This window comes from Tetrao urogallus (assembly GCF_951394365.1).
Source record: "Tetrao urogallus genome assembly, chromosome: 15".
In the NCBI taxonomy this organism is placed as follows: domain Eukaryota; kingdom Metazoa; phylum Chordata; class Aves; order Galliformes; family Phasianidae; genus Tetrao; species Tetrao urogallus.
In genome coordinates, this window is record NC_136828.1 from 14129427 (window position 1) to 14155123 (window position 25697).

At 40.7% G+C, this 25697-nt stretch overlaps 1 protein-coding gene across 1 annotated transcript; it reads right to left on the reverse strand.

Annotated features, from left to right (window-relative positions):
• Window positions 1–1349: 1349 nt before the first annotated feature.
• On the reverse strand, window positions 1350–21532 carry ZC3H7A (zinc finger CCCH-type containing 7A; the record flags this gene model as incomplete). The annotated part of the gene is made up of 22 exons (XM_079542879.1): window positions 21444–21532; window positions 20355–20394; window positions 19334–19531; window positions 18592–18750; window positions 17384–17464; window positions 17240–17278; window positions 16429–16459; window positions 15660–15940; window positions 13808–14015; window positions 12772–12836; window positions 12289–12481; window positions 10447–10608; window positions 9264–9460; window positions 8938–9035; window positions 7715–7896; window positions 5726–5802; window positions 5054–5187; window positions 4550–4655; window positions 3952–4060; window positions 3253–3386; window positions 2759–2922; window positions 1350–1539 (listed from the first exon to the last, which is right to left on the reverse strand). The coding sequence occupies exons 1-22, from the start codon at window positions 21509–21511 to the stop codon at window positions 1350–1352; spliced, it is 2916 nt and encodes a 971-aa protein (XP_079399005.1). The 5' UTR covers window positions 21512–21532.
• Window positions 21533–25697: the final 4165 nt, after the last annotated feature.

Genomic DNA, 25697 nt, shown 5'->3' on the forward strand with positions numbered 1-25697 from the left:
GCGGCGGGGAGGGCCGCGGGACACCGGGCCGCTCCCGCTCGCACACGTCTCCCTGCCGCCCGCCCGTCAGCCGCCCGGGGCGGGACCGCCGCCCGCCAACCCAGCGCCGCCACGCAGCGCCGAGCCCAGCCGAGCCCGGCAGGCGCAGGGCAGGCCGGGAGCGGCCGGCGGCACCGCGGCCCTGAGGAGGAGCGCGGGTGCGCTGCGCTCAGCTCCTGCACGCGGCGGCGCCCGTGCGGCGATCCGGGCTCGCACCGCCGTTCTGAAGAAGGGATTCACGTTTAGTTGCATCTGGAACGACTTCCAGTAGTTTACAGAGCACGTGCATCGAGCAGCGAAAGCGTAAAGCAGGAGAACAGTTCAGAAAGGCACGCGGTGCAGGCAGGCTGTGGCGCACGAAGTGGTTTTCAGCCCCGCGCGCCCGTCCGCCCCGCCGACCTTCGGCTGCACCACGTACACAGCACGCGGCCAACGTCATTCAAGCTCCTGTAATTGTTTGTGCCAAGAAGGGTGACTAAAAGTGCTCGAGAGGAGGGAGAATCAGAAGGGGGGAAAAAAAGGCAAACAAATTGAGCACTTTTTACAAAATCTCGGTCCTAAGAAGTAACACGCAGAAAAGAGCTTTGTGTAAAGTTCTCTTTATTACAGGCAACATTAGTCCATACAATAATACACAATACTGACATACAAGTGTAATCTTTCAAAATCGTCATTTAAACAGCAAAGACCAAGAAACAATTTTAACTACTTCATTTTCAAAAATGAATACGTTTTTCCTCCCACGATCCTTTTTCAGTAAATTATATTGAAACATACAAATAGAGAAAAAATACCCATTCAACATATATTGTAGTTAAATGGTTATTTTGTTTAAAATCTTTAATAAGAAAATCCTTTTTAGCAACCTACATATAGATAAGTAGCAAACTTTGTTTTAAACAAATCGTCTCCATTACAAGATCTGAAGAATATTCATCCATCATTTTCTTAGCCCGTAACACTCTGCTTTGTAATACCTTGATACCGTGAAGTTTTTCAGCTGAAGGACTGACGCTAGGGGGCTTCCTAGACATTACAACCTCTCTCCCCCTTCTATTCCCTAACTTTCTGTCCAACAGGAGGTGAGAAAGCACATAATACTTCAGATTTTTTTATTCACCGCTCTGCTTCATGACAGCACAGACAGGTCCACTCAATTCCCCTAAATCTACTATATTTTGCTGTTCAGGAGGAACAATATATGCCAATAAAAGCAGAAAACCTGCAGCTTTTCTGTCACATGCTTTTGATTATTGTCAATTGTTCTGGTTTATGCTTCCAGCTGGCAACGTGTATGTGTCATCTCAGTATTAGTCTAAACCTTTAAACAAAAAACTATATTTTCCAAAGTCATTATCACTGGGAGCAATCAGGTGGTCTTTTCTTGCTTTGCTGAGCTTCATTCTTAAAACTTGTCTTCGTTCTTCCCACTCATGGAGTTCAGCATTTCCATGGGCAAATTTACAGTTGTTTCCCTCAGTGCAAGTACCAGCCATATATCTGTTAGGACAGACTTTAATCAGTGTTTCTGTAGCTAATCAGTAGCACTGTGATGGCAACTGTTATATCTAGGTATTTTCCACGTCATGTTTTTCAGATGCAAGAGATTCTTATGGACATAAAAATAATTGGAAGAATACTTGATTTTTAATAAGATGAGACTGTTTAGCATTTGATTATACTCTTCTTTCCTAGCTGTCAAGTATTTGTGGAGGAGAAGAGATGACTGTTCTTTGTGACACCTTACTGAGTTATTTAACGCTTGACATCTTTCAGTTACTTGAGGTATTAATGTAACTGAAAATATGACCTGCACATTTAATTCAATAAGCTGCAGAACAACCAGTTTTAGAAATTCCATTAATTTTGTTTTGCTAACTAAATTTGGTTTTGGAGTATTCAGCATGACTCAGGAATTCATATTTTTCTGTTAAATGGTGAGCATACCAGTTGATATTCACTTTATATTGCATATCTGAGCTCTGTTACCGTTCTGAACACCAAATTTAGAATTAAACAGGGCACATAAACTAGCATGCAGTGCCTGCACACACCAAGTAACTTGCTTTGTATGCTGTGCAGTCTCTCAAGAGATTTGAAACATTCAAAATCTTTAACACCATATCAAATGGAAAAAGTTTATGAATGAGCAAAATAAACTTTTAACACCAGAATGCAGATTTCAAAGTTTTCAGCCTCCCAATAAAACTGCTAAAGTGCAAAGAGATGCCAGCAGGCTTACCAAAATCTACTCAGTCAGGTAAACAGGCTGCATTTAAGGATTAAAGGAAGCAGCAAAAAGAACAACCAAAGCTGAAAAAAAACAACAGGCTGTGCCAATAAAATTTCTACCTGCCTTAAAGCTCCTATTACACTGTCCAACTAGAAACTCTTCTTGTGTTCCACAGGTAATGGAAGGCAGATGTCTAAGCTCACAAACAGTACTTTTTAAGCAAGTTTCTTTCCCTGCTACTCTAAACTTGTGGCCCTTTCTGAAGATCACACAACCATTCACTGGGTTCCACAATGAGGAAGCTTGTCACTCTCCAACTTCTAACAGCACATGTTCAAATACTGTTAATCACTTACCTTCTTGTTGAAAGATACATGCAAGAAAAGAAATATTGGAACACTGTGCTCAAACTTGCAATGGCACTAATTATTTATACCATGAAGTGGAATTTTTCAGTTTACAACATAAATCTTAGAAAGCACATACCTATCACAAATACTAAAACATCCGGTTGGAAAGCGATACTGCCAGCAGTTCTGATCATCTTCTGTGTGGAAAACCTTCTCTTTATGCTTTTCAGAAGAAATGTGACCCTGCCACTGTTTCTCACTATTACAGTTCTTCCCACACATCCAACAGTGGAAATCCACCTGTTTAACAGCGTGTTTGAAAACAAAGCATTGAGAATTCAATTTTACAAGCACAGACATGTTCCTAATGCGTTTTAAATGTTTTCTTTATGTCAGCCTGCAAATTGTTGCTTAGCTTGGATACAGTTACTTAAACAACACCTGAAGTTTATGATTTCCACTGGCTTTAGAGGATCCGAAAGAAGTGCCTCATAGTCTCAGTTAAATTGTGCATTTAGCACAGCTAGCTATGAGATAAGAGAGCAGCAGGAGAGTAAGGACAACAGCACATTACTGACTGGGGAGGAAAAAAGAAAGCACGATCTTACATTTACACCTATGATTACTTACTGTTACTTCAGCATAATCAGTTGGCATGTGAATTTGCTTCCCATTTTCTTTATTTGCCTGAGCAGCTGTATCATCTCCTTTTTCTGGTTTTTGACTTTTTAGCCATATGTCATACAACTGCTCCAAGTCTTGAACTAATGAGAGCAGAAGCTAAAATAAGTAATTAGCAATTAAGGCAAAAGTCTGAGAATACTAGATAAATGACTGAGTTTGCAAGCATAATTCAGTCCCCACCTATTTTAATAAGAAAAAAAGCAGCACATGCTATAGGCAGTTACACGGTTTAGAGATAAGAACCAAGAGCAACACGAATCTCTGGCTACTCACCAAGACCTGTTTCTACCTACACAGAGGAAAGCAATGCATTGCGTATTTCCAACAGACACACAAAGTAAAGGTAATTTGATAATCTGCTCCATGGACCGATATGCTACTTCTAACACTTTAAGAATATAATACAAACTACTTTGTTATTAAAATACAACTCATCATGTCATGAATATTTAATGCAGCTATTTTTATTTAATACTATTTTTGAATACTCAGCCAGGACTCATTCCAATAAATTAAGTGCCTTCAAGGCCTACTACAAAAAAAAGGTAGCAAAGGAAAGTTGATTAGTAAGTTATCAAGGAACAAAAAAGAAGAGCAGAGCAGTTAGATTTACAGCATTGCTTTAATCTCTACTTTTTTACTTACTGCTGTTCTCCTTCATGTATGTCCACATCTCTCTCTCCTCAGGACTGTGAGCAAATGAGCAGTTTCCATCATACTGACATTTCTTGCCTGAAGCAATATGATTGCACAACTAGAATATGAATTAAAAATACATTCGCCATGAATATAAAGTAAAAATGGTGATAGCAGATTTTATTAAAGTTACGTTTTCTCTCACCTGACAGACATTTACATTACATGAAACATAAAACCATGCCTGCTTTGTAAAGTGAACATAGTTTGAAATGTAAGCTGTTAATTGCAAGCACCAGGCCTGCTTTTTACCTCCTATCAGATTACCACATCACACAGATGTTTGGAAGATTTCTAAGATGATCACTTAAATAATTAGAATTTAGTTAAAGCATTTTTAAGTGATCAACTTCTGCTGATGAGAGAGGGCTTCAGGAACTGAAAAGGACTAATCTCCCAGGTTAAGGCTGAACTCTGGAGAAACACTTGGCATATTTCCACCAGCTCCCCTGGGAATTTCTGCAGAACTGATGAAATCAGGCCAGTTACTGGTATTTTACAGTTACTCAGTTTTCTTAACGCAAAAGGTTATTTTAGGTTAACGTACATCAAACTGCAGAGGCACTTGTTTCTTTGCAGGAAGGGGACGAATGGTCATCCACTTCTTGCGCTCGTTAGACATTACAAGCACCACTCGGCGATCTTTGGTCCACCTAGAGAAAAACAGATGCGTTCAATGAAGAGAAGCAATAGTAACCAATGTGGCTCTGGGCAGCCTGGTCTGGTGGCTGCCAGCCCTGCACACAGCAGGGGGTTGAAAGGCGATGATCACTGCGGTCCTTTTCAAGCCAGGCCACTCTATGGCTCTGGGATAACAAAAGGTACACTACTAGATCAAAGCAGTGCCAGGAAAGACTAGAATGAATGTTTACTCATAAAGCTTCCATCCTTCTAGTTGGGATTTAACTGAATTTTTCTAGAAACTCTATTATGCTTCAATGTGCTTTTTAAAATTCCTTGTAGGACTTCTTTCCTTGACAGTCACAAACTGTTCCAAAAGAGATTTTAAGCCGCTGACAAAAGGCAAAATTTTTGCTGCTGTCTTACTTACGGGTGTCTTGCCTTTGCACTGCAGTATTTTTTGTTTCTGTCTGGCTCATTAACTTGACCATTCCTCCAGCACTGACCACAAACAAACTTCATCTTCAAATTAAGTGATCCATATTTCATTTGGTTCCCAAGGATCTTACGCAAAAACAAGAACAACAACAATGAAAGGTATTGTGTATCTGCAAAGAAATCCACACATAATTATGAATTATGCCCTGTGACAAAAGTTTACGACACATGTCCGTAAGCTGTAGTTACACTACATGCCTTGTAATAGTTTTGCCTGAAATTTCAAACCTAGACATTTTTTAAAGAATGCATTTTTAACTTATTTCCGATTGAGGCATATGAACCCAGAAGCTGCTGATACATCATATTATCACTGTACAGAAGTCCAACATATTGAAAAGATAATTAATTGCCCTGTGGCAGATGCCTTTGAAATGGTACTCAAGTTTTCTGTTTCACCTATGACAGAATAAGCAAAGCAAAAAAGGAATTGTGCTGAAGAAAAGCAGGCATTTCAAGCATAAGTGCAATATGGAAGGCTACACTGAAAGTTTGTTTAGGGAGCATGAGAAGTAAGCAATTTCTAAGATACACTACATTATACACAGACCAAAAAAAGAATCAAAGTTGCTACAGCATCAGTTTTAAGGCAAAATGAAAATACCTGTGACCCGTGTGCACTAGCTTCCATGTTCTGCCAGTATTTCTTTGATTCTTGAACAATAGTGTCATGTGAAATACCTTCAAAGGAAAGTTAAAAGCTCATGAGCACTTACAACTAATCTAAAATTTCAGACATGATCAAATTGCTGTGCTACCCAAGTCCCAAACGTTTATTTACATATGTACATACACATGCATGCGTATTAAGAATCTCACCTCCAAAATATAAATGTAGTACATAACCTTACATTAAAAAGACAATACGAAAGTTTCTAAATTACAGACTGTCCAACTACATAAAGATGCATCTCTGAGTATTTGTGCAAACTAACTTCTGTAAACATATCCTCTGCCATCTCATTAGAGAGCTTGCATTTTATTACACACACAAAAAAACACAATACCAACTGGCAGAAACTAGACTGCCCCTGTCCTCTTTAAAAAGCAAGCCCTGCTAATTAAGCTTTGTTTCAGGAAGGCCATTCTTACAGCTGTTTTGGCTAAGGTTCCTATTGGAGCTATACAGTGTTCTCACATACTGTAACAGTTATTACTGCAATTCCACACAAACAGGGTCTATTATCTGTGTTTAGATTTGAGGGTTGGTAAAATGCTTCTTCCCTGAGGTAGGATTTGTTCTCTTCCCACACCTTACGCTCTGAAGAGAAGTCTAGTGCTGAGAGCAGAGAACCAGAATCGGAACAAGATCCAGAGCTCTAACTGACTTTAGGGAAGTATGAGGGCAGCACAAACACATCCCTCCAAAAACAAAACACATCCTTCTGTGACAAAACAAGTTTCCTGGAGAACCCAACCCTTACTTCAAAATAGAGATTACAGAGTAAGTATTTGCAATGCTGGACTTCGTAGGGGCGGCGGCTAAGAACAGAAAATAACTGTTTTATTTTCACACAGAGACCTCTAAATCAGCTCAGGAGAGACAGACTGGAAATCTGCACACAAACAGTCACCTCTTATCTCTCTGACGTCACATCTGTGTGACATCTTCTGTTATCACACTGGTACAAGAATTCAGATAAACTGAGGAATAAACCAGAAAGGGGAAAAAATGCCAGTGACACTGCACTACATGGGGACTGCCAAGCTTCCTTCCTCCTCTGCATCACAATGATCCAGCACTGCTTAAATAAAGTACAGTCGTACAGAGCAAAGTAGAACAAATCAGTGACTATGCTGGGCCATAAACCTTTTATTGCCAACAGTTCATTGATTACTTTAAATTTCGTAACAAGAAGATTATGAAGGGTTTTAAACTTCTGAACAAGGAAGGACAATAAGTACAGAGACATACAGTTCAAAAGACATCAGCTAGAAATAAAGTACTGAAATCTGTTATCTTCAAAGAAGCCAATAAAACCCAGCAAGAACAAAGCAAAACAAAACAGCACTCTAAATATCCCGTGTAAAGAACAACAGAAAAACTGACTAAACATATAGACTACTGAGACAGGATGCCCACCTAGAAGCATTTATTGCCTGGCTTACTACATAGGAATACCAGATCAATACTAAGCTAAACTTAGAATTCTAAGTTTAACTACAAGGAAAACAAGGTTCTTGCATGTGGGGACGGATTGGAACAATGGCATAAATAACATACACCAAGGTTTTGTTTTCTTTTTTCCCCGGTGCTTCATGAAGAAGATATTTGATCAAGATCTTCTAAACTGCGAATGCTTAAAATTAAGAAGAAGTCTGGTTTGACTTGGATTTAATAATCACAAGAGACTTCAGATTTCATTTCAAGAAAAAGATGTATCAGATGATAATAAGCCGTTCTGACAGTTTTTATTATTAAAACCTTTCTAACCTTCAATAGCTAGTACACTTATCAACACTTTGTACCCTATTTACACAGCTGTTTCTCTAACGTGCTGCTACGAAAGGTTTCAGCAGACTGGAAGTCAATGCACCTTCCCCAGGTAGGTACTGCAGCAGAACAAAATGAAGAGCATTCTGTTAAACATACCTGTTTCTTTTTGCATTATCCAGACTTTAAGCTCTACCAGACTGTGAGCATAAAAGCATTTATCCTCTCTTAAGCAGCCATAGTGTACCTCGTGTCTGCACAGGTCAAGCTGACACCGAACTTGGAAAGGGCGAATTTTGGAATACTTCACCATAGTTTCTCGCAAAATGTGGACAAGGCACCTATTTAAAGAAGAGTCAGTCTTAGATATGTCTTAACATGACTTAATGTGTGGGGAAAAGATGTAAAATAACCCGCCGTTATCACAGCTTACTCAAATGCCTTTGTAACACTTACTTGAAACCAGCAGTTTCCAGAAGGAAGCAGCACCTAATTATTGTTCCTAGTCTGAGTAAAGCAATTACAAATCAGCGCTCCTGCAAAACCAAGAACTTCATCTTCTACACAGCATTACTGAATCCAATCCAACTGGATCATTGGTTTCAAAGCAGCAAAGTGTATCACGTTCACTTTTAAGTATACATTCTATTTTCACACAAGAACTTATTCTTTTTTTAAAGCGTCATTAAATAAAGAGTTGATGCGTCCCAGTAAAAGCTTTACTCTTACAGCTGCAGTATTTCCTCAACGTAGGGAAGTGGAGCATGAATAAAGCAATTAAAATGCTCCTACTTCCATTTCTGTCATATAAAATTTTAAGTGTATGCAGTATAAAAAAATCCACTAATACTGCTACGAAATCTTTTTATCTTTCGAAGAATAATTTAAGGGGCTTCTGCCACATTGCTTTGCATGAATTGAATTATTAAGACCTACGGTCTAATTCAGGTAATTAACTGCAGGTAATTAAGGTAAGCCTGTACTTGACTGACAGGGTTAAAACTCAAGAATAAGCAAATTAGACTGAAGAAAGAAGATATTCATAAAATCCTATGCAAGTTCAGCACCACACAAATAATTATACCAATGCAGCTCACCAAGCAGACAAGCTGCTAACAGGCTCATAAAGAAGTAGGAGCCAAACACAAAGATGGATACCACTGGTTTTGAATGCATTGATAATGACTCAGCTCTCACAATTTAGTTACACAGGGCAATCCTTGTTCTCAAAGCTTGTCTTAGCCATGCTGTCAAAACACTGCAGTCAGTTAGCAAGGAAAAAAAATCATCAACAAGGAAGAAATGAAAAATCAATACTCAAGAATGCCCCACATTCTTTGCTTTTAATTTGAAATTCAAAGGCATGGTTATTTCAGACATACTTGTTATCTTCGAAGTCATGCATAGCAGGGTGAGAACAAGAAGATGAATTATCCTTGTTCCTTTTGCTTATTATTCTGGGTTTATGATCAAAACATTTCTGGAATAAAAAAAACAAGTAATTATAGAGTATTTGTTTAAATATATTTAAAAGTATACCTCACCTTAAGTATTTTATCATAGACTTCAGCTAGTCTTTACTTCAAAGCCGGTCAGATTATTACTGAACACACATTTCAAAATTTACAAGTCAGTCACGAGCAAAAGCATTTCTTATAGGATAACTATATTACCTATTTTTATTACATCATTAAAGATAAAGCAGCACCTCACAAAGAAACATAAAGAATCCATGATGTTCTTGAAGAAGTCGTGACACGGTGAAGTTGATCTTTCCATTCCCTCCAAAAAGAGCTTCTCGACTAAAAGCTCCTTTGCGCTCCAGTGTCCACACGTCTATCTCCTCCTGGCAATAGGCAAACGTGCAGTGCCCTGGATATCGGCATTCCTCTTCAGCAGCAACATCTAAAATGGTAACACTGAATTTGACGCTGCTTTTACATAACTTCTATTGTAAGTCCATCTTAGAACCTTCATCAAGCAACATCTGTTGTGAAGTCTAGCCGATAGGAGCAGCACCTCATCTCACCTCAACTGATTTGTGCATCAGCCTTTCTGAGTTTTAAATTTTCAACATCTCCATCAACTATATTTCTGCATTTTAAGGCAACAGTGCTGAGAACCAAGAACCTTTCCTTAAATACAGTCAGATACAGCTGTTAATTAACACACCAGTCATCTTGCTTGCATCATAAGCAGTCCATACTGCAAAAGAATACTTTCTTGCTATTGTTGTTTTGCATATTCAGCACTCAGAATACACTGCATTGAGGGCAACAGTATCCACCAAGACTGCACGACAGTCAGACCAGTTCTTTTGCAAACCTACAGGAAGCTGAAAATGCTGTCCTGCAAGTCCCTCCTAGTCCAGAGCATGTTTTTTATTGACAGAGACTAACTTGTGATTAGCAGGTGTGCACACCGACAGACCTGCTGTAGTCAGAGAGCATGATCTGTCCTCCCCCTCTTCTGCTGGCTTGCCAATACAGAGACACGTATGCACACCAGAACTTTTGGGGGAATGTCAGAGATCAGAAGGGAACTACTTCTTTGCCAGTCTCCATTTATTCGTACTGCATCCGTACACAACTCGCAGTAAAAGAAGGAAAAGGGAGATGGCTTAAGGGGATACAGTAAAATGAAGCAAGAATATTAAAATATCCCACTCAAAAGTAAAGTTACTCATGATGAAGAGCAGAAGTACAGCTCATGTTTTCCAAATAATCACATTGTCAAAACACAGCTTCCCTCATGACTGAGAATATACAGAACCCTGTAGCTTCCCCATCTCCTCTCACATATAAAATCTCATTCAATACTTCACCGTGATAAACCTAAGAGATATTAGTTTGAGTACAAACATTAACATTCACCATCTGTAACACACCTACCTTTACATATATAATATGGTCCCACATACTGTGTTTTTGTTGGTCTTGGACGTATTTTTTTCCATGATTTATCTTCAGATTTTTTTATTCTACCAATTAGAATATCCTTCTTACATTTATGTTCTAAATTAGGGTGGTAAGCATAATCCAGTAATTTAGGACCTGCAACAATCACGAAATGGCTTATATTCACATAAACCGCAGCAAAGTTTCATAATTTCCATGCACAGATTGGCACATACACCCAACAGTGAAGTACACAAACACAGTGCATGGAATCCTTCATTGCAGCAGCAAGTCTGAAGAACCACAACTCATCAGCAGCCATGTTGAGCAGAACAGAAATAAACTAAATACTTACAAAATGACCAGTTTTGGCAGTAACAGCATGGAGGGAGTACTGTATTATAACCTTGCAAGGACTTTGGGACAGCTACAAATCACTACCTTTTGTCAAATTCCAAAGTATATTTTTCCATGACACTATTTTTAAATTTAATTTGCGATTTACAAGAAGTCTACAGAGGTGAACTCCAAGGATCAGAAAATGGCTCACTTAACCTTCATTTTTTATTATATTAAAACACCTACTATGTTCAGACTCAAAACAATAGGTAAGAAGTACATGTGCCCAAAATACAAATGTCAGTCCCAAAGCTTTGTTGTTTGGGAAGGAAAAGTGTGCCTTTGCTTACACTTTCGCTTCAGGATGACATTCAAGTGAACATTATATTACACCTAAAAGAAAGACATCCGGGAGTTAAGTTTGAAGACTAGCAACGCCCAGTGACCTTCACTCTTTGCTACTGAAGGGACTATGAAAACAAGCACGTGGCCCATTTTCCCTGGACAAGTTGATGGAACAGTATAATTTTCGGTTATATAAGCAGGAGATTCTTAAAGGCTTTGACAGAGAAACAAAGCAATAGAAGAAAGAGATGTGTTGATATAAAAAAGAGAAGACAGTGAACACGCAAAGTATTTCTTTCAATGTTCTACAGCTCCTGTGCCTTTAGCATGTTTCAAATCACTTCATAGATTTTTCTTGTAAGAATAATTTCAACCTAAAAAAAGTTCTTGAAACTGCAATAGCCATCATCGAAATGCCTCAATACAATTCTCTACAAGATACAAGTACTATGGAGTACTTTAATATTGACACCTGTAACTTGAAGCACAATGTCTGTTTTTTAAGATTAGTCTTAATAAAAGCTATTGCTCCTAGAATAAAGCTCTTTTTAACAGCAGCAGCTCAGGCCTAAAAGATTAGTTATATTAAAGCCCAGTACAGGTTAGGATCCTTTCAGTCAATACAGTGAAGTTAATTATTACTAAGGTTTGGAAGCCCCATGATTATGATTTAGAATTAGTCTGGAAAAAAACAATAAAACAGATGGGATGTGAAGGTTACCAGGTACTTTGAACTGCAGTTCAATTCCCCATGGCCAATCAGGGAGGGTATTGCAAGTTTTTTTAGTCTTGAGCAAAGGTGTCATTCTTCACAGTACCCTGGGCATTGGGAGGAAAGTGAATACAGAATGTGAATGTCCTTACATAGCTGACCTACAGCTTGGGGAAAGCATGTGGTGACTGGTGGTGGTTTTAGAAATCAAGAACCTAGCAGGACAACAGATAGAGACAAGAAGAAAGAAGATAAAAAGCTGTTGAAACATTCTACCAGTTCCTTAATAACACAATCATACTACATCTGCTAAGAACAAGTCAGAATTGAACGCTATTTAGAAGCCAAAAGTACTCTTATTTGTTTTATTTCACAGTGTTTTAAGAATATGTTTTTGTTTTGTATTTAAATCAACCCAGTCGGGTCCCAGCGCCCCTTACCTTTTTTAACAAAACATAACTGGCAGGCCTGTCTTAGCTCATGTGTGCCTTCTAGTGGGTTTCTTCCCGCAAGTGCTGAAGATACAGGTATATTAGCAGTTGCACTGCTAAAAACATTTGAGAAGTCATTTCTAGTTTGACCTGAAATTCCCATGTAATTTTCAGACCCAAACAAACTACTAGGGCCATTTATCTGTAGGAAGAAAGTACATTTTACTTGAGTTACTTGAGAAAGTACATTTTACATCTCATTTCATTTCTTCACCAAAAAAAAAAAAAAAAAAGAAAAGAAAAAAAAAAGAAAAGCTTATTAAAATTATTATTCAAAGCATTAAAAAAGTTGCATGGAAAAAATCAAGTACAAACTTAAGTACGCATCATAAAAGTGGATGCAGAGATTTCACATACACTCAGTAAGACCTACGTTAAACCCTTGATGTATCAACATCTGAGCTGATGGAAAAGAGAACATTAAATACTTACAAACAACGGAGAGTTATTGCTGCTAAGTGTTGGTGTTCCATCTCTAGAAGCTGAACTTGAAAGGTCTAAAAGAAAAGTTTCAATTACTTCAGTTTCCCCAACACATCCTATTCACAAAATTATAACTCCTGAAAAGCATTAGGTATCAGAGTATCAGAGGTTTGTTTTTTAACAAGCAACACATCTTGCTGTTGTTTGCTACCCAGTTCTGCACCTTTTTTTTTCTTTTTTTTTCCAAATTGTGCGAAATCCCCCTTGTAAACATCTTGGTTGAAAAATAACTGGGTAATCATTGTCAGTACAACCACCTGACTAACAGTAGCAACAGCTCTGCAGACATTTGCTGAAGGAACATAAAGAGACTACTAACACTGGATAAAAAGGGTAGCTAGATAAACAAAACTTATTTATCAAAAATACAGATATGCAAGAGGGATAAGAGGATTCTTCTATTTTTTATTTTATTTTGTTAATTTGGCTTCATTCTTAAGAGCACATTCTGCAACACCGGTGATTAGAGATAAAATTTATTTCTTCTTTTCTAGTTCTCCACCTATTTCTTTCTATTTCACCACATAACCACCTGCAGCTTGAATCCAAACATGTAATGTTGCTACCTTTTCAAACTACACAGTTATACCAACCATCTTTTTAGGTCTTTTCATGTTTATTGTCAAATCATCAGCAATGGTTTATGCTTTGTTAAAATAGATACATACCCTGAAGCTAACATGGCTCCTACTTAATCCTTGTTCACCCAAAACCAGTAACTTCCACAATAAATGTAAAAGAAACGAAGAGAAGGAGCTTAAAGAAATTATGCAGACCCAAAGTAAACAACAGCTTTCTTTATGAAATCTTGTGTACACCCAACACTGATAATCAGTACAGCTAAAAATGTGAACACAGACCACATTTTCTGCACATGCTAAGCACTGCTGAGTAGCAGTAAAAATCTGTTAAACAAGGAGTCCGTCTGACTGTCTCCTAGCTCTCTCTCACATCATAAGGTTAAATATTAATACTCCTTTTTTACCTCTTTTTGGGTCACTGATTGAAAAGGTGCTTAATGGTGAACAGAAATTTTCCAGAGAAGAAGCCAAAGGCTGTGAAAAGATTTCTGAAAGAGAGGGAGTAGGAACAAATCCTGTACTGACGGGCAACGTCCCCAGCAAAGAAGCAGAGAAGGGCACGCTGGGAGCCACACTTCCTGCAGGAATAGGTCCCCTGGCACCTGTAGTTTGCTGTATAAAAAGAAGTTAAAAAAAAAGAAAAAAAAGAAAAAAAAAAGTTCACACAGGAAAAGAAACCACCTCAATACAATCTGTAACAGCCTTCCTTTCTTCCTTTTAAGAATGTTTTCAATAAGTTTTTGTAAACCTACAGAAAAACGACGACAAATACACTACAGTGCTGTGGAGAACTGCAGAAATCACATCTCAACGCTTTAATGCAAGGAGTCATCTATAAATCAAACATTTTCAAGGTTCAGTTAGCTGAACTGAAGAAGAAATTTTGAATTTTTTTTGAGTCAGAAACCTACACAGTTTTTTTCTAAATAAAGAGACCATAATTCAAACAGTAAGGAGATAAGAGTTAGCACTGAAATGGAACCTGGGGCAGTACCAAACGACAGCACTGTCTGTGTAAGCCTATTTACCTTCTTCCCTCAAAGGAAAACCACGCATCCTTCCGTACACCTCTGACAGGGACGTGACAGAATTTGGGAGCTTCCTTCCCTACATCTCACCTGCTGCCACAAGAAGCTCCCTCCTTGGCTGGAGGCTGATCAAACTGTCTGCACAGAGTGGGCAATGTCTTGTTCCCAAGTGCATTCAGGCTCTATATTACATGAGGCTTCAATCTACCTCAAAAGATAGCATTTGCCATTACTGTGGCAAGTTTGCTATAATTTAACAATAATTGCAACTGAAATTTCCACAACAGATACAACAAAATGAAATGCATAAAACTTACAGTAAGAAGTCTAAGCATTTTTTATTTTAAGAAATCAAGCTCAAGACAGAACCAGTTCTGCAATCAATCTTTTTTACAGCTGTATCCATAGCTACATGAGAATTAAAAATCACAACTAATTGAAAAATTCAACATGCCAGATCCTCATTTAGCAGTGTGATATTAAGGGCTCCAAATGACTGTCACAGACACAGCTCAGAGTCAGTAACCTTGCTATTAAGTTCAGCCATTGCTGCTCAGCAATCAGAACTTTCACTTTGACTGTCAGTTGAGGAGCTCTGCATGCTTTGTATGCTCTAACTCTAGAAAGACTGTGTAAAATGAAGAATAACTCAAAAAACCTCAATTTTTCCAATAATCTCTTCTAACAAATATGCAAAGTTAGCCTCACAGTGGCCAATTTCCGGTTATCTGCCACGCAGGTCTGGACAAAGCTCTGATTGCAGAACTACTGCTTGGTGCACTAGGAGACAGCAGCGCAAGTACTGCTGTCCTGCAAAGTTGTAAGCATGAGCTTGACTTTGCACAGTCCCGGGTGGGCACACCAAACATCCTCAGGTTCACAGAGGCCTCAGTTATAACAATATACACCAGTCAGACTTCAATGATCTGCTTCGCTTATCATGGCATTTCCTGGAAGTAATATCTCTCCCACAGAGGCACTGTTGGTAGCAGTGTTTTTCAAAGCAGGCTCCATCTACGAGCAACCTCACTCAAATCTTCTAGCACACAAATCCAATAGGATTTCCCTGGAGCTCTGCCACGTCCTGGTATCTTTACAGCCACATTTGCAAGCCCACACATCTGAGCGGATCAATCTGACCATACACAACTACAGCTCAATGTAACCATAAAAATTAATTCACAAACAAAACAAGATCTCACTCAAAAGAAAGCAAACAAAGTTTTACCATTATGCTTTCATCTGGATCAGGCACAGAATCAAGTAACTCATCAAGTTCTTCACCAATAATTATATCTCCATCTCCACAATCCAAACATGCTTCTGGCATAGAGAAAGAAACATTTCCTCCGTTTGCCAACGTTGCAGAAGGCAAAGAAGCTTTTTCCACTTGAAGAGACATAACAGAAGATAAAGATGATATGGGTACTGATGCCACTTTAGACAATTCAGAAACAAAGGCTGATGAAGAAGCAGAAGAAACCATATCTTGCTTCTGGTCAGATAAATCTGGAACAGAAAGACAGGAATGAGTGGAACTTATATTCAGAAGTGTAAAAACGCCTCCCCTAACCTTTAGCCTGATGGTGTCAGGAGAGAGAGAATAGAGAAACTTGAATTGTAAAGCAAAACTACATTAAATATCTTCCAACTCATATGTACCCATCTCTCTGTGCTCATATACTGCTCAAACTTAAAAAGACAAGAAAAGTTACAGGCTTGATATGCTGCTGAACCTCTGGCACGTTCTCCCCTCCTTATTCTCAAGTTTAGCAGGTCAGTGAAACAATTATATTAATAGCAGTTCAGTCCTATCATGATGAGGACTGGCTCAGCACCTGAATGTGTAGTTTCACAGATAAAGATATCAGACTTTTGACACAGATCTTGCAAATGACAAGTTAAATTTTCTTTAAAAATTTTTCATAACAAATACAACTAGAGATATTACGTATCTAGTTTCCTAGTATTAGTATTCTAACATACACAAGACTCACCTAACTCAATATCTTCTACAGAAGAAGAATTCTGCAAGTGAGAAAAAACAACTCCTCTCAGTACTTTGCACAAGAGTCTTTAATATTTTTCAAACATATATACTTACAGGCAGAGAATGTAAGCCCTCAAAATTAGGTTTAATACAACTTCTAAGTTATGAAGTCCAGTGGATTTAAGGGTGAAATAATTTTTAAGATAATGCATCCCACTGCAGACTGAAATACAATTGCTGTACCACTCAAAACCTGTAACTAACCGACAAATAAAAGAGCAGTGAGCCGTTCCGGTGTTTTCCTTGTTCTATCCCAAGTCCTCCTTTACAGCTAAATTGCCTGTTTCATCTGAAAAAGTCTTTAAGATAAAGGAGAACTCTTCCTTGGTGCTACTCAGACACATTAGCTGTAGGAAGACAAACACCCATTCAGCTACTAATGAAGGTCAAATTTTGGCAAACGTAAATCTAAAGGCATTTCACCTCAGCATTCTTCACTTTCATTACTCTCCATGATATAAAATAAAAAAACACATTAGCTACATCCTCGCCTCAAGATGTTAAAAGTAAATATATTCACTGCACTAGATTTAAAGTTCTAGCTCATATTCATTCTACAGAGATAACCTGGATGATAATCTCACCTCATCTCAGTCTGCAATAAGTACATTGCAAAGCTGGATACAGAAAACAACAGAACCCTGAAGTCCAAAATAAAACGTCAAGTGCAAATTTTCACTTAATCATGCTGAAATGACGAAAGAGTTATTCCCTGCAGTTTAAAGTCAGCTTATGCTTAACAACGTGTCAAAGCTCACCTGAGTTGATATATCACTAGAAACAGAATTCGAGGGCGGCTGCAATGAAAAGACACCTTCATTAGCTACAAAACTGATATCAAGGGAAAAACTCAACATCTTTGTTAAAACTGTAACAATTTGTGAGTTAAAACCAAATCTTACCTTTGCTCTTACATATGCTTTCCTTATTTTTAATCCTAATTTTTGAGCTAGTTCTTGAGTAAGCTTAATCACACTTTCATCCTGAAAGAAATAAAATATCATAACGTACGTGGATTACCATCTAGTGAAAGACAACGTTTTACATCTCAAATACTCTTTGTTCTGCAAGATCTCTACGTGCAGGATGTCTCTCAATGCACGCTATACTCTCACAACCATGGGATTGCAAGCTGCACTCAGAAAAATGCAGATCCTCAAGCAACATAATTTTAAGGTCTGGGAAAAAAAAAGCCAGAAAACAGACAGTATCCTGCTCTACTGCTTCTCTGAATAAAAAACAAAGATTTTCCACAACTAGAGCAGTTCAGAGAAGATGTGGGGTGTGTACACACACACACACACACACACACACACACACACACACACACACGTTTACACTATTTATGAGGTAGAGAAAGGAAAAAAAAAAAATCACCTCAGTATTTTGCCCTGTTATCTATCCATTTTAAAAGAAGATTCCATCAGCATGCTCATTCAAAGCAGGAATGCATTTCTGAGGCGAACCCCTCAATCATCCTCACACACTGCATTTTAGTTTGCAGTATGAGCAGGCTCAGAGTGCCAAATTAGACTTGTTTTAGATGAAACGGAAGTGCTGCTGGAGCACACCTGCTGTGCTCCAAAACAAAAAAAAAAGCATGGAAATCAGACTGTCAGCAGCCTCACTGCAGCCTGCAGATCCTGTTCTGCTACAGCACCCACTGCCTGCTGACACAGACATAGCCTACAACTAAGGGTCTCATTGAGCACGGCTGAGAACTACATTACTAAATGCTTGGAGAGCAAACGTGCCACAGTCACATGCACAAATACTAAACTTTATAATTACAGGTGCTTTTTCTCTTTAGAATACACCTCTGTCTAGAGAATCTTAAACAACAGTTAATTCAATGGCTCTATTGTTTATTGCAGCAGCTTATGGCGCTTGATCCATACAGGAATGTATTTCTTTAGGTGATCTCATTGCCTCTGCTGAGATCTGCTATCAGTCTTCACATTCAGAGTAAGCAGTAAGAACGGGAATAAAAAAAACAACGCACCAAAACCTGCATTTAAAACAAACAAAAAAGTAATGCCCTTGATGTAAGTGCATATTTTCTGCATTAATTCTGTAGAAATAGCTACAAACAAATGCATCATTTGCCTACCTGTGGCACAGCAAGAGAACATTTTGCTACAGCATCATAAGCTGTCTTATACCTTCCCAGCTCGTTCAGTGCTTTTGCTTTCCGATAGAGTGCTCTAAAATTATTTTCATTTAACCTTAATGCTATCTCACAGTCTTCTAAAACCTTTTCATGCAGTCCCTGCGAGAGAGAGAAAAGAAAATAGGAACTAATCAGAATAATTTTTATAGTTGGAATGTAGAATTTGAGCTGTATTAGACACAGGTACTGAAACACTATGAAACATCCACCAAGGCCCCTGTACACCACACATATGAACTGCCCTAAGCCACTGACATATGCAACTAAAAAGTTGGCTATCACCCATATAGAATCCAGTAAGAGGGATGAAGACAATTTAATTCTTTCTCAGAGCCATGTTATCGCACAAAGTGGCAGACTCAGGAGCAGTCAGCAACAGAAACAGATTAAACTACTCTTCTATCAACTTCCTGGCACGACTGTTCTGGAGGTTGGTGGCCTGCCCTGGGGTCCCTGGGGTCCCTTCCAACCCAAGCCATTCCACGATTCCACAGTTCTGGCTCTTCTGCTATTTATCTAGTATTGGTAATAACAAACATCCAGGTGACCACGCTTGTGAAAAGATGAAACAAAGCAATACCAACAAAGCAACACCAACAGCTTTTCACTGCTAAACTTTCCATGCCTTCGCAGTGTTAGTAGGTGATTCTCAAGGAGTGATACTGTTTCAATAGAAGCTTACCATATTTGAAAAACATGCTATCCTGTTTACATGTAGCTTCTCTAAAATATCATCAGACACATGGATTTCTTCAGAATTAGCATAATCTGCTATGTTTATAGCTTCTGAATAGTGATTCAGCGAGCCCCTCCAATCACCTTCTCGATACACATCATTCCCTTCATTAAAAAGATTTCTAACAAGTTCTCGTATAAATAGCTGTAATAAAGAAAAACACTCATGAACAACAGTATTTGTTGTGTATCTTCCATATTTCCAAATACATATTTAAACAAACAGAAAAATGTATACTTGCAAATAAATGGAACAGAAATGATCTTTTTTTGTCTACAGCAGAGTTTTTTTCCCCAAGACACTCCCAAATACTCAGCATCACAACACATGCAAATGGAGCAGGCGGAAGGACTTGCAGTCATTGCTTTGTGTGTGGAACTTATCCAAGGCGTATGTATCTGTGCTCCCCGCACTGTTAGCAAACAGCAGCCACAGCAGCTGGCAAGCCAGCAGCACACAAAGGCTGCTTCCGCAAAGCAAAAGACTTTTCCAATGTAAAATGTGAACATTAACAATCTGAAGTAACGCATTCTTGAGTCCAGTGATACAATTTACTGTTGAATAAAAATACTAGAAGGATGTGTGAAAATGTAAGTCCCAAAATTATACTAAATAGTAACACATAGCATAACCAAAATCTGTTACAAGAATGTGCAACTCAAGTCCTTTATCTCACTTTGCTGCACTACCCTAAACTTCACCAGATACAGCATGTCATTTTATCCAATGAATGCCCAAATTCATCCCTAACACCAGCAGAGCTCATCTGAGCTGCTGAACAACTGTCAGCTGTCCAAATATCTGAATACCTGTAGCACAGTTTATGTAGTTTCTATGCTGAGACATTTTAAAATTACCATTCATACTGTATTATTCCTTAAATAATGATTGAAAGCAAGAATAAACATACCAAAAAAATTTAAAAAAAGAAGAAACACTTCTGGAAATGCAAAAGTAATTTTATTACCTCATATTGTTCTTGTGTCCCTGGGTAGGGCAAAGTAGATCTAGAAAAAGAAATTACAAGATGCACTTATGGAACACACGGCTCACCAGACAGTCACAGCAGACAACACTGGCTCTTACTTAGAAGCAGCCTTGCTTGCTGCAGCAGGCTAAACCCAGCTGTGTTCTTCAGCCTGTACTGAACAAGGCAGGAGTGCTGCTGAGCAGATTTAATTAAACAACAGTGTTTTGCTATTACTAATGAATCATTTTCATTTAAAGCTACACAGCCAGTCTCAGCTCTCCTCTTCAAAATGTATTACAATTTTGAATGCTGAGTTTAAAAACTCGGTGCTGTTTGTTTAAAAACAATTTCCTTTTTCTTCTCCAGCATGTAGGAACAGTTTCTGTATGACAACCACCACCATTCTATAAGCACTATAAAGTGACAAATTACCTGTCAAAAGAACACACCAATGTTAATTAAGTCATACACATAACACTGAAGGGTTTTTAAGAGTTCTTTCACGTGACACCTAACAGATTTTCTCTGGCAGAAAACAGAGGCATTTACCTCCCTTCTTTCAGGAAGAAAACCAGAAACTCCCTCCCTTCCCTTTCAGGTTAACCAAGAACCTGGTTCTAAATCATTTTTAAAAGCGCAGGTTTTTTTTTCAATGCCTTATGTGAACAGTGAAGGAATGTGAAACTTCAGAATCTGCTTAAGTTAGTCAGGATCTTCTAGGGGAGACCTTGGCACTGATCCAAGCACAAATTAACTGCTAAGAGGCTTTTTCAAGTCAAACTTGAGCTCCAGAGAGCAGAAACACCCAGGCAGAAGCGCACAAAGCCAGGCAGTCAGCAACAGCCCGTCTCAGGTGTGAGGGCCGTAAGAGGAAGGGGGATTTCCGGGCACCCAAAAGGTCAGAGCCAATTTTTCCCAAAGGCTGAAGAGGAATACCCACCCACCCCATCTGCTCTGTTTGGGAATGAAGCAGGGACTCTGGGAAGAACTAAGGGCCCTCTGACAGTACTAAATTATAGGGACTTCCTCAGAGCCGTCCGTACCCACAGACACGTACACCCACAAGAAAAGAACGTAGCACCATACTCTATAAACTGAAGTCCTTTCTTAATGTCCTGTTGTCTAGTGCTTCTTTCTTCCGACGCATTGGACATGTTATCCTGAACATCCACGTTTCGGATACACACCTCCTCAAAAAGGAAAGCAGACAGTGCAGTTAGCAGTGCTGGCCGCAGCAGCCGATGCCCGCAGCCCCACTGCTCCGCACCTCCCAGCCCATTTCTGCTGCCTGCCTCCCTGCACCACAGCAGCAGGGCTGAAGCGAGCCGCTCACGCCGCATGCGCACGTTACTGCTCAACCAAGCTGAGCCTCAGAGCTTCCACGGGCTGCTGTAACAGCTCTGTACTTCATTTATTTCAGTATTCAGTAGAAATTACCTCAAAAGCCCAGTGTATTTATTAATAAAAAGACAAGGTGATTAGAAAACTACCGTTAGAGCCACCTCCCGAGTCTCTCGCTGCCAGCTGAGCACTGAAGGGTGCCTGGAAGCAGGAGCCCAATCCTGCCTGGGCAGACCTGCAGACATCACAGCTGGCAGAGACCACCTGCTGCATCTGTAAAAACGAATGGCTTTCATTCCACATCACCATCCGAACATTTAAGCATCATCTCACTAGTTTGAATTGGTGATTTTTTTTCATGTCATTCATTTAATGGACTTACAATCACTTAAGTTAAACAGGCAGAATAGATGTGTGTAACACCCAAGAGAAAGCTGCCTGCAGCACAGTTCTGCTGCTGCCTATGGCTGCACCTCGCTGCAACAGAAGAACTGACTTCATTTTAACCAAAAGATCAGCAAGACAATTGTCCTATTCTGAAAACCCTAAGACTCTGAATAAAAAATAATGACCTTGAGAGATGTATTTTTTGGAAGAAAACTAGTTTAAGTAGGAATTTATTTCACAGCAACAATGGAAAATGAAAAGAATGAAAACAAAATGAAACACTTCTCACTGAATTGAACACATTGCCAACTGAGCAGAAAACTGCTGGATCAGATCCTTCCGTTCTCTGACTGACTTGGAACGTTTGCAAACACTTCTCAGCAGCCTCCAACAAGCGTACTCCCAGTTAGTGCTGTTCTACATGTACCTTAGTGCAGCACAAAGAACTGCCTCGTTTTCCTAGAGTCACCAAGCAGAGGAAGGGAAGCCCCCAAAGCCTGCATCTCCCAGCCCCTCCATGGCCCCCAAGCTGCAGCAGCACTGAGCAGCAGGACATGGGGATCCCCAGCAGCAGCACTGAGCATCGGCTGCAGGGCTCCCAACAGCAGCACTGTGATGGGCTGTTCTGGCAGCACGTCTTCACGCAGGAATAACGCTCAGTAATCCACTCCCACGGCAGCAAATAACCAAATTCTTTCCTGTAACTGCTTTTCACGTGATTTTATGCATCCGCTTTTCTTCTGCAAGTTATTACTACACAGGGAGATTCTGGTACATACACAAAAGACTTAATGTCAGAGAAACATTAAAGATATGCTACTGTTGGTGAAAAGAAATGTAATGTAAATGCCAAAAAGGAAATCCATCACCCCAATATGTTTTGTTCACTCCTTCACATTCAGGATTCTAACGAGGCTGGTAAGAAGTTCTCACACAAACCCAATCCAGCAGCAGTCTGGGCACTCACCGCTGTCAGAAACGCGGCAGCAAAATGAAATGCACTTCAGCCCCTGCACAACAACCCATCAGCAGTACCTGCCCACGAGGTCTGTGCCAGCACTAAGATCGGCTTTGCTCTGCTAATTGTAAGCAATCTCAGCACTCCACCAACTCAGGTGACAAGAGTCCGGTGTCGTAACAACTGCCTTTATCTATCACCTCTGGCAAAAGCAACTCACACGTTGACTCAGGAGGATGTGCAGATCCGGCTCCTGTAGCAATAACGCTGATGGAACTGTTACAAACTGGCACCACAGAGAAGAGAACAGCGAAGTGATGAACATACGCGAGCAGTGTCATTTACTATTCAAAGCACTTTTCTATTCTTCTCTATGTACTCATTTTCATCCATAAGATATTCAGGCAGAAGTTATCCTTCCTTAACATACAGTCATTTTGCCCCACTATTTGATGATTTTGCAGAAGATTTATAGCTGTCTCAGACACCACCTCCACCTGCATCTCTCCCATCCACCTCCTGTTTAGACCATCTCGTGCAACCAGAACCATGTTGGACTCAGTTACATACAAAGCAAGTAAATAACAGGATCCTGACTTTTAATTACTCACTTTCAGAGTTCACAAAAATCACCTATTTAGCAATAGATTTTCTCCCTCATCTGAGCAGACAGAATTTAAAACAAATGTGGATGTGTACATATACATATACAAGTTAAAATATTGTTTGTATTACTATAAAAGCAAAGCCTACACTCTTGCTTTACTCTGTACAATTCAGTGAAAAGAACAACCTAAAGCAAAGGAAAAAGTATGGGATGCTAAATACAGAGCAAAAACAGACAACTCATCAGTAACTAAGGCTATAGGCAAACACACTGTTGCATTAGAAGTCGTTTTTCTACAACTGCTGCTGTATGACCAATTCAAAATCTGTTTAATAAATCTGACACAGCAAGAAAAGCTGCTGAAATCAAACAAGTTGAAGATCAATTTATACCACTTTATCCTCACCATAGGCTTCAATTCAATCGCATCTCACAAAAGCAGAAGCAAAGGGAAAATTCACTGCTGACAGCCAGCATCACCTCTTCTGACAGACACCAGCCAGCCAGACCAACAGCAGGCAGGAAGGACAGCGAGTTTGCACCAGCTCTGGCAGACAGAAAAACCTACACTTCTCTCTTACACAAAGCTGCTTACACCTCTTGCTGGTTACCTGCTTTCCTTCCAGCACAGGGCAAGACAGTGCTCTTGTTTCTATACTTTGTCAGTTCTGAGGCATTCAAGTTGAGCTGTAAAAGACATGACAATACATAGGATGCACCTGGGATAATTTTTTAGGCAAAGGGGATTTGAACACAACAGATGCTGGGCCATCCTGCAAAGCAAAATGGATCTTTGGAATGCTAATTAACCAATTCACACAGAACACACAGAGAAAGTTTTGATTCAGTCTTTCTGCAGATGGAACCCAGGTGCTGGGGTTCTGAAAAGGATGAGCATGCTGTAAAACCTCGAGCCCAGCAATCACCACTATTAGGTCTCAGGCACTTTTCAAAGACTCTTGAGCGGTTCAACAGTGGCAGCAAAGCACGTGAACACACATCGTGAAGACCAGCACGGTTCTGCTGCTGTCAGAGCAGAGGTGCCCTCGTGGAGCACCCACCTGCAGCTCACCCACGGGTGCCCCTGCCGAGAGCTGAGGTCTGCAGGGTAAGGAGCGGGGCAGGGCCGAGCCTGACCTGTGCAGTGCAGAGAGCTCACTGGGAGGCGCAGAGAGAACAGAGGAAAAACACGCAACGTTATTTGGGGACAAGAGCTGCTAGCGCAGGGAGTTCGCGACCTTCAGCTGACCAAAGGCCCCGACACGGCTCCGTACTGGCCGCAGCGATCACAGACGCCCACTGTAGCCCGGCCCCCAGCGCCGCACATCCACCAGCAGCGCTCCGCGTTCACCGAGCACCACGGATGCGTCCGTACGGACGCGGCTTTCCAAGAGCTGGACGCGCACCCTCCCGCCACGCATCACCGAGTTCACTCGCTGGGTCACAGGAATCCTAAACCGACCCTCCGTACGGCACGGAGCACACGGAAACGCCCTGTGCCTCTCTGGCGGGCGGAGAGCCGCGCGAACGGCCCGAGCGGAGCCGCCCCGGGACGGAGCGCACGGAAAGGAACGGCGGCGAGCCTTCGGTCCGCTCGGCCAGAAACGAACCGTGCCTGCGCCCCGGCGCCTTAAAACTTCACTCGGCGCCGCGAAGTTGTCAAAGCCCGTCCGCGGGAGGGAAAACGCGCACAGCCGGGCCGAGTCGGCAGCGCCGACGCGAACGGCGCCCGCCCGCAGCGCCTCCCGCCGGGCCGGGGGCTCCCGCAGCCGTCTTTGTTCGCGCCGAGCGGCGGCTCCGCCATCTCCAACAGCGGAACCGACCGGCGCCGCCCAACGCGGCAGGGGAGGGGAGGGGAGGGCCGGGCCGCTCCGCCGGGAGGGGCGGGACCGGGGACGCGGCGGGGCGCGGCGCCCACCGGGGCCCGGGAGCGGCTGACGACGGCGCCCGCGGCGCGGAGAGGGGCGGGAGCGCTCCAGCCGCGCCGTAATGGGCCGCGAGAGGAGGAGGAGGAGGAAGAAGAGGAGGATGAGGAGAGGCCCCGCAC